The sequence below is a fragment of the Xenopus laevis genome, chromosome 1L, assembly GCF_017654675.1.
Source record: "Xenopus laevis strain J_2021 chromosome 1L, Xenopus_laevis_v10.1, whole genome shotgun sequence".
Lineage (NCBI taxonomy): Eukaryota > Metazoa > Chordata > Amphibia > Anura > Pipidae > Xenopus > Xenopus laevis.
Genome location: NC_054371.1, coordinates 164,681,541 through 164,694,376, shown reverse-complemented (window position 1 = coordinate 164,694,376; position 12,836 = coordinate 164,681,541). Strand labels below are relative to the sequence as shown.

General features: G+C 38.9%; 1 protein-coding gene across 1 annotated transcript in view; it reads left to right on the top strand.

Annotated features, from left to right (window-relative positions):
• Window positions 1–491: 491 nt before the first annotated feature.
• The window catches only part of sppl3.L (signal peptide peptidase like 3 L homeolog), a gene marked incomplete at its 5' end in the record, with an annotated part of 30,610 nt that continues 18,265 nt past the window's right edge, over window positions 492–12,836 (top strand). Inside the window, 1 exon segment of the mRNA NM_001086148.1 lies at window positions 492–753. Within this exon segment, the coding sequence (NP_001079617.1) occupies window positions 731–753 (23 nt within the window).

Genomic DNA, 12,836 nt, shown 5'->3' with positions numbered 1-12,836 from the left:
CAGCTTTGGAATAACAACTTGCCTCACCAGATATTTTAACATACACTGTAAAGAAAGGGGGACAATGCATTACACTAATATAATTGTATAAACTGTTCATTTTTAATTACGTTCATTTCCTCCAATTACTATTCCTTTCAAAATAAGAATGACCTCAGATGTAATTAATTAATGAATTGCCCCTAATGTGCGACATGCGCAACTGCTGCTTCTATAGCCAGTTTTACGGCAATGTTTCCACTTTCAACATCCCTCGGACCCCCCTAGCTTTGCGCGCACATCCGTTATCCCTTGTATCGAACGGGGTCGCTCCCGACTAGCAGTGGAAACAGAAACTTCCAAGGAACCCGTTTGGGAAGGCGCCGCAGCAAGTGACGACAGGACTGCCAGGCATCTAGGCGTAATAAGGCAAACCCCGCCTAGACCTGCCCCACGTGACAGCTTTGTTGAGCTGCGCCTGCGCGTCTCCTCCTCCATTCCGTGATTTGCGAGTGCGCGCACCGTCTTCTCCAGTCCCGTGCGCGCAACCGTGCTTTCTCTGTTTCAGTGTGAGCTACGGTTCTCGACGTCTCCTTTTGGCCTTCCAGTTTCCCCGCCATGGGTCAGGGCAGCCGGAATCCAGGTTTCCCAGCGCCTTAAGCAGCGACCATCATGTTGAGCAGCGAATCACAGAGCCGCCGTTGAGTGATCCTCCTGGGCCAAAGCCCTAACACCTTCCCCCGGAGGAGCCATGGCTGAGCAGACGTACTCCTGGTAAGCGAGGCTGCGGGTGAGGAGGATGAGGGGGGAGGGAACAGGCCAGTTGAGACGCGCTGTGTTTGTTATGGGCCGCACTTGCAGGGATGCCATGTTTGCGGCCCTCCATCTGTTGTCCAGCTATGACTTTCACCAGCGCATTCACGGCTCCTGCATGTTGTAGTGAGGCATCGGCTTGTTACAGGGTCACTGTGTGGGGAATAAATGGGCATAGAGATGTCTATTAAAATGGCACCGCGGTGATGTTTAGCTCATAGAGATGCTCGGGGGAGCTCGTTCATTGTGTGTCGCGCATTTTCAACCTGCGGATCTCCAGTAGTTATTCAACCAAAACAACGGCCGACGTCGAGACTTGCAGTTCGGCTATAGGACAAACCTTCAGTACATCGTGCGGCCCTCGCTCTGACCCATATTGTTTCCTATTCTTATCCTTTATTTATATAGACCCATTCAGTGCTGGAGAATGAAATCCTTGCAGGGATACATTTGTCTTTTTGTTACATTAAATGACCGAGTATAATTGTATTTCTTCTATGATCTAACCCACAATTCCCCATCCACTCTGCCTTCGCTTGTTAAACAGCATTTCATTGTCATTTTAGAGAAAAGTGGGAGTTTTAATCCAGTAATTGTTGGAAGCGGCTGATATAAATAAAGGCTTACAATTAGCCCAATGGTCAGGAGACTGTCCTTTTTGATTGGCCACATTCTTCCTTTATCGATTTCTTTTGTAGTTTTTATTTGTATAAAATGTACAAGTCACTGTCTGACTCAGAACATGAACTAATATGCATGGAGACTTTCTGCCTTGTGGTGAGAGTAGTAGCAGGGGAGCTTCATTGCCATTGTTTGTGTGGCTGATGAGGTTCTCTATGATAAGTAATTCTGGCTAGCCACTACCATCACCACTACTACCACTGCCATTATGGGAGGTCTTTTCCCTTTTCGTCAATTTGTAGATGTCCCGGTGCAGATTTTCGTTTGCTATTCTCATTGTCAACTTCTAAGGTTGCTGACATTTCAACAGAGAGCTGTATCCATTTGCTTTCTATCCCAGGATAATACATTCTCTGCCTGAAAAAAAACAGCTGATGAATGGTTACAATTAAAAAAAAATAATTCAAGATTGCTTTATGGCAGCAAGTGCTGATGTTAGACTGTACTTGACTATTACCAGTTGGGGGTGATTTCAGATTTCCCATGCTGAGCAAATTTATTTGCAACCTACATAGTTCTGTCATTTGTCACACAACCAATGGCAAACCCTTAATAACTGGAAAGATTATTTTTGCTTTTACAGGTCAGTAGAAGCTGCCGTATTAATTGTCTCTTCTGAGGTATTTCACTGGACTTCTATAGAAAAATGATCTATGTAGAATTACGTGATGGTACAGGTATGGGATCCATTATCCAGAAACCCATAGACTCCATTTTATCCAAATAATCCAAATTTTTTAAAATTTCTTTTTTCTTTGTAATAATAAAACTGTACCATGTACTTGATCCCAGCTAAAATATAATTAATCCTTATTGGAAGCAAAACCAGCCAATTGGGTTTATTCAATGTTTAAATAAATTTCTAGTAGACTTAAAGGGGTGGTTCACCTTTAAGACAAATGTTAGTATGATAGAATGACCAATTCTAAACAACTTTTCAATTGGTTTTCATTATTTTTTATAGTTTATTTGTCTTTCTTCTGATTCTTTGCAGTTTTCAAATGGGCGTCGCTGACCCCCTTCTGAAAAACAAATGCTCTGTAATGCTACAAATGTGTTTGCTACTTTTTATTACTCATCTTTCTATTCAGTCCCTCTCCTATTCATATTCTAGTGTCTTATTCAAATCAATGCATGGTTGCTAGGGGAATTTGCACCCTAGCAACCAGATTGCTTAAAATGCAAATTAAAGAGATGTCGAATAAAAAGCTAAATAACTCAAAAACCTTAAATAATAAAACATGAAAAACCAATTTCAAATTGTCTCAGAACATCGCTCTCTACATCATACTAAAAGTTCTCAAAGGTGAACCACCCCTTTAAGGTAGGAAGATCCAAATTACTCAAAGAGCCATTATTCGGAAAACCCTAGGTCTCGAGCGTTCTGGATAACAGGTCCCATACACTGTAAATCAGGTAGTGTGATTCTATCAGGCTTGGGAACAATTTTTTTTTTCCTTCAATTTTCCTTTCAGTTATGGGTAAGGTCACACTGGGAGATTAGGGAAGATTTAGTCGCCCGGCGACTAATCACCTCTTCTTTGGGGCGATTAGTCATTCTAGGAGGTGGAAGATGGGGAAGCAGTTTGGGGAGATTAGTTGCCCCAAAGAAGAGGCAATTATTTGCCGGGTGACTAAATCTCTCCGAATCTCACAGTGTGAATTTACCCTAAGGATCAAGGTAATCACAGTTAAGATGGTCACACCTCGCATAAGTGTTCCTGTTTGTTGTGCAAATGCACCTGTGTGTGGTATGATCTGCATAGAAGATCCAGAAATTTAACAGCTTGGTCAGTTGATCTGAGTGATCATCATTTCAGTCCTAGGGCCAGAAGTAAATCTGAGCATTTTGCTTGTCAAGCTATTTCCTGCTCGGGTTTTCCAAAATGACTGGGCCTAGCTAAGGTGTGATCAGAGAATGGGCTGAAAAGTAACTGGTGCAGTTATTTGAATGTTGTTCTCATATTTTTGTATCACTGTTGATATTTTTTTCAATATTTATAAATAAATAAAATATACATTGCTTGATACAGTGCCTCGATACAATTCAAGCAGCTGTCAAATCAAACAGATGTCCCATTAACATTTTGGCCAACGATTATATGTAGGTGTTAAAAATGTAATGTAGTTAAATTGATCTGCTAACATGTCTAATTACAATGTGTGGACAATTCCATTTAGCTTGTTTAAGCCAGCACCCATGAAAAGATACTTGCTAGCTATCTTAAAAGTTGCTACTTAGAAATAAAAAGTTTATTTAGCTTCTTATTTGCCACATTCCTAACTAATGAAAAAAATGTAAATCATTTTGATCTACCGTTTCCATGGTAGTTATTTTCAGGTATTGGACCTGTTATCCAGAATGCTTGGGATCTGGGTTTTTCTGGATGTTGGATCTTTTCTTAATGTGGCTCTTTATACCTTGTCTACTAGAAAATCATGTAAACGTTGAATAAACCCAATAGGCTGGTTTTGCCTCCAATAAGGATTCAGTATATCTTAGTTTGAAACAAGTACAAGGTACTATTTTATTATTATAGAAAAAAAGGAAAACATTTTTAAAAATAAAAAAAATTATTTGATTATAATGGAGTCTATGGGAGATGACCTTGCCGTAATTCAGAGATTTCTGGATAATGGGTTTCCGGATAATTGATACCATACCTGTAATTTAATCCTTCTGGGATGGGATAACGTGTTTTTATCAAAATGCCTCCGTTAATAGTGCTGCTCCAGCAGACTTTTGCACAGAAATCTGTTTTTCAAAAGAGCAAACTGACTTTTTTTTATATTTTATTTTTAAGTCTGACATGGGGCTAGACATATTGTCAGTTTCCCAGGTGCCCCCAGTCATGTGACTTGTGCTGCTGCACTGCAAGTTGTCGTGATATCACCCCCCCAGCAGCCAAAAAAAACAATGGGATGGTAACCAGATAGCAGCTCCCTGACAACCAGATAACTGCTCCCTGGTAGATGTAACAACAGCACTCAATAGTAAAAACCCTTGTCCCACCACAACCCCATTCAGTTACACTGAGTAGGAGAAACAATAGCCTGCCTTAAAGCAGTTCCAAAGTGCAGCACTGGCTCTGAAAGCACATGACCAAACAAAATGACCTGAGATGTCTGCTTACACACCAATATTACAACTAAAAAAATACACTTGTTGGGTTAAACATTACATATTTTATAGTAGAGTGAATTATTTGCAGTGTAAACAGTGTAATCTAGAAACAGTGTAATCTAGAAATAAAAACTACACCATAAAAATCATGTCAGAATCCCTTTAAAAGACTTGTTGGGAGTGATTGCTTATTGATACATTGTTTGTAAGGCCAACATTTTACTTGCTGCCATTTCCTCCTTCTGGGCTTGACTGTGCTATGATTCAAATATAGGAGACAAATCGAAAATGTTGCATTTGGTGCCATGCAGCTGTAAGTTGCCAGAGAAATCTCCTCTCTTCTAATGTAGTAGAGGTGTAAAGTGCTGCAGTAATGGCTAGGTAGGTGCAAAGAGCACCTCTGTCATGTACATTGTCCCCAGTCTCTTTGAATGTGAAGGGAAAACACACACTGGAAACAAGGGTCGCACCAAATCCACTTTTTATTATATTGTTTAGCTGAATCTTGTATAACATCTGAATCCTAATTTTCATGTGCAACATCTAATGCTATGATCTTATATTTTTTTTAATGGTTTGAATTTGCCGAAATCTGTTGTTGGGTGTATCCCTACTGGAGACCTATCAAAATGTATGAGGAACTTACTGAAGGCATGTAGTATATATTTCAGGCTCAAAGACTTAAAAGGGGTCGTTCACCTTCCAAACAGTTTTTTTTTTAGTTCAGTTGTTTTCAGATTGTACCCTTGAAATAAAGACTTTTTTCAATTACTTTCCATTATTTATTCTTTACCATTTTTCCAAAATCTAAGTGTAAAGTTGAATGTACCTGTCTCTAGTGTTTGAGTCTGGCAGCTCAGTAATTCAGGTGCAGACTCTTAGAATTTTGCAACATTTAGTTGTTACATTTCTCAGCAGCATCTCTGGAGTATTAGCAAATATTGTATCAATTCTAACAGCTGCCTTTAATGAAACCCAGAGATTCTACTCAGCAGGGACAAAGATAAGAAATGTATCGACTAAATTTATCCATTTAGAACAGTTTACAGGGTCGGCAATCCCCCCCTTCCAGAGCTGCTTCAGAAAGGGAAAAATGACACTTTACACTTCAATATTAGAAAAACGGTCACACATAGAAAATAGAAAGTCATTGGAAAAGTCGTTATTTCTGGTGATCTATCTGAAAAAAACTAGTTGTTTGAAGGTGAACCACCCCTTTAAGTGCTAAAAGCCAACAATTTTTTAACCAAGAGTCAGGTCATTGTCACCAAAATCAATGGGCATATTTTCTTTTATTTAAATCCTCCCTTCTCTCCACATTAGCCCAGTGGTAATTTAGGCACATTTTAGTGTTTGTATTCATATTTAGTATTAGTAATTGTTCTTTGCAAATTGCCATTTCTCAACATGTTCTGCGTGACCAATGCTGCAACTGAAAAGAATGCTAGGCTACTCACCCTAGGAGAGTAACCCACCTTAGAGAAAATGGCAACTTAGGCAATGCTAAAATGGCAAGCTGAACCAGTAGTATCTTTCTAGAAGTTATGGGAAATATAAATAAGAGGTAAATGTTACATTAGGCTCTTAATGTTCCATTAAGTCGAATACTTAACAAAAATGAAAAATATATTTGTATGCAGCTAGCCTGAGTACTATAAATGCATGCAGCATGTGACCTTTATGTCCAGGTATAAAAATGCAATGTTCCTCGTAACTTTGGAAAATGAAGTGCTCCGAGTGCCATCCCGCCTGCGATTTTCATTCTACCCGGCAGGAAGGCAAAATACAATTTGTGGAGATTAGTCACCATGAAGAAGAGGAGATTTGTTGTCAGTCGACTAATCTCCCCGAATCGCAGCGTGTGTCTCTGCCCTTAGGCTAATGACAGGCAGGGGCTAATTTGGCCCCTAGGCTGTCATCTCCTTACTTTCTTGGCTGCACCTGAATCTATTGCGTCGACGTGAGTAGTAAAAAGTAGCAAAAACAATACATTTGTAGCCTTAAGAGCATTTGTTTTTTAGATGGGTCAGTGACCCCCATTTTGAAAATACGTGAAGCCAGTATTATGTTTTAAGATGTGAAGTAAACCGTGAAAAAAACAGTAGTTTTATAGTAATTAAAAAAATCCTCCTTTTTAATTCTAGTTTGATTGGTAACTCATGTAAGAGCCTTGTCCTTATTGATTGTTACATATTCATAACCAGTGAGGAAGCATGCTTCAAAATTGAGATAAACAAATTTATAATATTGAGCTCATAGACCAATAATTACTATTGCAGTACTGCTGTTCCAGTATAGTGTTATAGAGATATGGACCCACATGGGAGGAAACTTTGTGTAGTAACTAGTCAAATTAATGAGTGTTAAAAACAGAGCCAGTTTGTTTGTTAGGCATTTTATCTGAAGGTTTTACCTTTAAAAAAATATATATACATTTATCATATAATATTATTATTATTTAAACAAGTATTATTGTTTGTAGTTAGTTCTTTCCAGCTATTTATCTTTTATTCAGCAGCTCGTTGGTTTGCAAGTTCAACAGTCTGGTTGCTAATATTATCCTAGCAACCATGCATTGATTTGAATATTAGGAGACTGGAATAGGAGAGGCCTGAATATAAAGATGAATAATAAAAAGTAGCAATACCAATTCATTTTAAGTCTTGCAGAGCATTTATTTTTTTAGATGGGGTCAGTCAGAAGGAGAGAGTCAGAAGAGGGCGGCAAATAATTAAAATCCTGTACAAAATAATGAAGACCAATTGAAAAGGTTCTTAGAATTGACCATTCTATAACATAATAAAAGTTTAAGGCCAGAAGAGATGGTAGGGTCCTTTTTTTTCTCCTGAAGAGAACACTGTAGCAGTGAGAATTTTCAAACGCCATTACAAGATTTGTCTATGGAGAGCTATTTTTGGAAGCATCTTGCCCACTTATATATAATACAAAATGCCTGTGTGCCATTGCTGTTAGCCCTCTCATAATGTCACAATGTTCCAGATTTAAAGGAGCTTCACCTATCTGCTATGGGACTTGATTGTATGTTGATACATTTGCTTATAAAATAATTTGTACACTGTGAAACCTCAAAGGGCACATATCTCGTCAGGTATTTGCCATGGCATTATATACCCAAGTAAAAGTAACTTGCTTCTCCATTTATGCTGCTTTACTGAACATTTCCTCATAATCCTTCATAGAACCTCAAAGCTATTGCACTTCCTGCTTGTTACTTTCCAAGGCTCGACAGGAGAGTCTGAGGCTCCTAGGACGCCAGCCAATTAGCACCTTGACAGACCTGATTAAACTGCAGGTATCTTTCTCTGTGTGAAGGCAGAGGTATGATGGGTGCCTAACACCATGTTTTACTGTACTGTAGCCGGGCTGGGTATCTCCTCCTTCAGTATATACAGAAGAACCCCCGTTTTATGTTTGAGGGGACCAGAAAAAAATGGTGTAAAATCGGCAAACTACATTATGCGTTATACAGTATATTGGTGGGAATACCAAAAAAATATAATACGGGAAAACCTAAATTGAAGGTTGGTTAAGTGCAAAATTTGAGGGAACCTTGATACTTTAATTAGATAAAAACTATTATCAGATTAAACCCTGCTTGCTGTATATTAATTAGCTAAAGGAGATCACACATACTTAGACAGATGGTTCTACATTCATGATGAAATTGTGTTGTACTATCAACATGCTGATTCTTTCATTGGACTTGCATTCATTCATTCATTTATTTATCAGTGGGTCTTTTTCACCTATTTTTAGATTTCTATCTCTTGTACTGTACCCTGTAATTTGTGCATCTTCGTCCTAGGGGGTTGACCAAAATATTTGAAAGTGGTACCGATATAACCCAGATTTTCAGCTTTCCTAGAATTAAAAGCGCTTTATAAATCTGTATAAAAATGTCCCCAAAACAACAACATGGGCAAAATGTGACATTTAGTTTTTTCCAGCTGCTCATATAATTTATTTTTATTAACAATTTTGATCTGGTTTGTCTGCAGATACCTTAGTGGGTCACTGTAAAGTAGCAAATGTCACCCTTACTGCATGAATTGCAACAGTGACACATTTATTTGGCCCTTTGGGTAGATCATACAAGGACTGCTGAGGAAAAATGTGTAACATTCCAGCAGCAGAACAAGGCTCTGTAGTCTTTGCACTTATCTGGAGCTTTGTTGGTATGTTTAGGGAGTACAGATAACAGATCCTATACTTGTATCTTATATTGCATTTAGACTTCTGGGGCAGCAGTAATATTCAGGGCATTTAAGCCGGTAGGGGAAAAATAATTGCGTTCCTCACCAACCGATTCTCCCTAAGAGAGCAGTTTTTGCAAAAGCCAATAGGACTTTATATTGGGGCCCCGTGAGCAATGGTTTCAATCTCTGTTATTTAAAAGTCCACGAGAGCAAGTGACATAGAATTCATTTTCACCCATTTTACTAAAGTTACAGTATTATGCATATTTTCAGTTCACATCAGATTTAAAATTTTGAAATCTGGATTGATAAAGTAACAGAAAAGAAAATGAAATAAGTGTAGGTTGCTAGTTCTTTCTGAAAGCACAGCATCGGGCACAATTACCGGAGATGTCTGCCTACCCACCAATATTCAATGTCAATGTGCACCAGTATATTTACCCTTTCTTGTATTGTTCAGGTATCTAGAACCCTTGCCTCCATTCAGGGCAAGGTAGTCAATAATTCAGTAGATGGGTAATGAATGATACCACTAGGCACAATGATTCTGCTGCAAGGTGCCTTTATTAGCAAAACGACATGTTTCGAGCTTAACAGCTCTTTATCAAGTACCCACCAATATTACAACTAAAAAAAATGTATTTAATGGTTCAAGAATAACATTTTAAATGGTTGAATTAAGTACTTGCAATGTGCACAATGTAATTTAGTAATAAAAAAAAAAACTACACTAAAAATCATAACTGAATCCCTTTTAAGCATTTTTTAAATATTAATGACAAACTTTAAATGTTTTTGTTCTCTAAATTCCATTTCTTTTAACAGTAGTTATTTATGTCTGTCCTTCACTACGTGTACCATTGAATAAATGTACAAATGTTTACAGAAGAACTTAAATTTGGCCATTACAGGCTGTTGTCTGCCAACCCGGCAGGTTTGACTTTTAACTGCACTTAACTAAGTACAGTTAAAGGAGGACCACGTTGTGCCACGTGTGCGGTCATACCTTGCTGTTAAGACATTATAAGATGGATCAAAATATTTGTTTTGTTTGTAAATCTCCCCGAAACGCCCAGTGTGATCTTACCCTTAAGGCATTCTAACAATTACAAAAAGCTTAGGTGTGCATTTTCCAGCTTGAATGATATGCAATCAAATATGACGATACATGATGGTTGAAGTCAAAAGTCACTTGGGATGGAGTAGCAGTGTTAACAGTTCCAGGTACACTGCTACACCAGAATAATGTAGTTGTGGTGAACATATTTAGTTATTTTTTGTTAACAAAGAACATAGAACAATGAAACAAACCAGCTAAACTCAAGTGTGTCTGTTTGGATGATGGACTCTGGGAGGCAGCCAACTTCGTTGTTGCTGTGGTTTAGACCAGGGGGTTAGTGCATTGCAGGCTTTCCAGGTTGTACCATGAGGTGTATCGAAATGTGGAGACTGTAAGTGGTCCATATATCAAAAAAACTACTGGTGTAAGATTTTTTTAGGGATCCCGCCAACCAGTCCATGTGTAACAGGAAGTGCAGTTTGTTTTTCACTAGATTTATAGATGATTGGGTGGAGGAGAGCCATTCCTGTGATATAGCTTTTCTAGTTGCGGTGGCTAATCTTTCTGCTAGGGCTTTTGTTGGCTTTAGATATTTGTTTGGCCCCTCTTATTTTGCTAAAGAGTCCCCATTCTGTATTGGGTTTAACTGTTTGTTTGGTTAGGCAATGCCAATACCTGTAGACTTCTATCCAGCCTAATAATTGGACAGGGCCAGATGCAGTGAGTCAAGGAGGCTTCTGTTTCGGGGCATTTTAGGCATGCTGAATTGTTCAGTAGGCCCATTTTAAACCTCTGCAAAGGGGTCAAGTGAGATTGGTGTAGAAGTTGTAAAGCCATAATCTGGTATTGGCTAGAAGATTAGTTTTTTAGCTGTATGCATGCACACTGTAAACTGATCTTGTCCTTTCTTCCAGTGTCAACTATCGGTGCCATGGAGTCAGGGTATCGAATGTGGGCAATAATTAATGTCGTTTGAATGAAAGGGATGATGCATATTGCTGCAGGTTGCTTCCTGATCATTTCAGTCCCTATGATCTCGTAATATTTGCCTATTGTCCAAATAGTTGTTTTTGATTCCTGGGTAGTGCAGTGCAGCACATCAGCATGCACACCAACCCTATGTCTCAACTCCACAACATGGGAGAGAACATAGGCGGAAACACGCAAAGGGGAGGGCAAGCAAGTACTTACAAAATGCTTCTCTGTGGGATAATGTACACACACTGCACCCACTAATTATGATAAAATTCAATTTTTTGTCACTCCTTCCTCACGTACACAAAGAAAAAGCTTAGTCACAGAGTGAAGCAGCACTATTATGGTAGAGCTGATTAAAGGGGTGGTTCACCTTTAAGGTAACTTAGTGTGTTATAAAATGGCCAATTCTAAGCAACTATTCAATTGATTTTCATGATTTTTTTTATAGTTATTTGGCTTTTTGTGTTGACTTTTTGCAGTTTTCGAATGGGCATCGCTGACCCCTTATAAAAAAACAAATGCTCTGTGAGGCTACACATGTATTGTTATACCTACTTTTTATTACTCCTCTTTCTATTCAGACCTCTCATATTCCAGTCTCTTATTTAAATCTGTGAACGGTTGCTACGGTAATTTGGACCCTAGCAACCAGATTGCTTAAAATGTTAATTGAAGAGCCGCTGAATAAAAAGCTAAATAACGCAAGAACCTTTAATAATAAAAAATGAATACCATTTGCAAACTGTCATAGAAGATCACTCTCTACATTGTACTAAAAGTTATCTCAAAGGTGAACAACCCTTTTAATGTGCTTATCTACACCACTCTGACTGATCCTTACCAAATTCAACTATGGGAATGCACAAATGTCGAGGGGAGCCCTGTTACTGGTTCAGTTTGCAAAGCTGCACACTGATGTTTGTGGCTGCTATCTTTTTGTTTTGTTCTATCTTTTGTCTTTTTTTCCCTGTTGGCAATCGGTAATTAATGGAAGCTGGAACCTGTTATTGAGAATGCTCAGGACCTGGGATTTTCTATCTTTCCGTAATTTAGATCTTCATACCTTGTGTACTAAATATATCATTTAAATAATTAAACCCAATATCCTTCTTTTGCCTCCAGTAAGGATTTATTATAGTTTAAGGTGGCCATACACGGGCCGATAAAAGCTGCCGACAAACCGAGTCGGCAGCTTATTGGCCCGTGTATGGGGCCCTCCGACGGGTTTCCCCGATCAATGTCAATCGGACTGACTAAAAATCCCATCTGATCGCAGCCACATCTGTTCATTGATGTGGTCCCGCGATCAGACCGCCCGTTAGCCATCGTTAGGATCCAATCGTTGGTCCCTCGAATCAGGCTGATATTGGTGGGCATATCGGGAAAGATTCGCTCGTTTGGCAACATTGCCAAACGAGCGGATCTCTCCATGTATGGCCACCTTTAGTTTGGATCAAGTACAAGGTACTGTTTTATGATTACAGAGAAAAAGAAAATAATTTTTAAAAAGTTGAATTATTTGGATAAAATTGAGTTTGTGGGAGACAGCCTTGCCATACTTTGTAACTTTCTGGATAACTGGTTTCCGGATAACAGATCCTATACCTGTACAGATAGAATGCCTGCACTCTGTGCACATAGCAATTAGTACCAGGCCCCCATTCATGAGCAGATATAAAATAGATAGATGGGCTTCCCCAATCCTTTCGGGGCAGATGTCGATTGGGTGGGTTTAAAAATCCCATCGGGTTGAGGACTGCATCGGTTTGTTGATGCGGTCCTTGATCTGACCACCCATATTCTCCTTGTTGTGACCCTATTGTTGGGCCCTAGGACCCATGATTGGATCAGTCGTATATGCCATATTGGGGAGAGACCTCGCCAACGAGCAGATCTCCATATGTTTGGCCAGCTTTAGATTTATGTTTAGGGGCATACAAATCTGTTTAGACTTCAGTCTGACTTATTACTTCAGACTACTTCC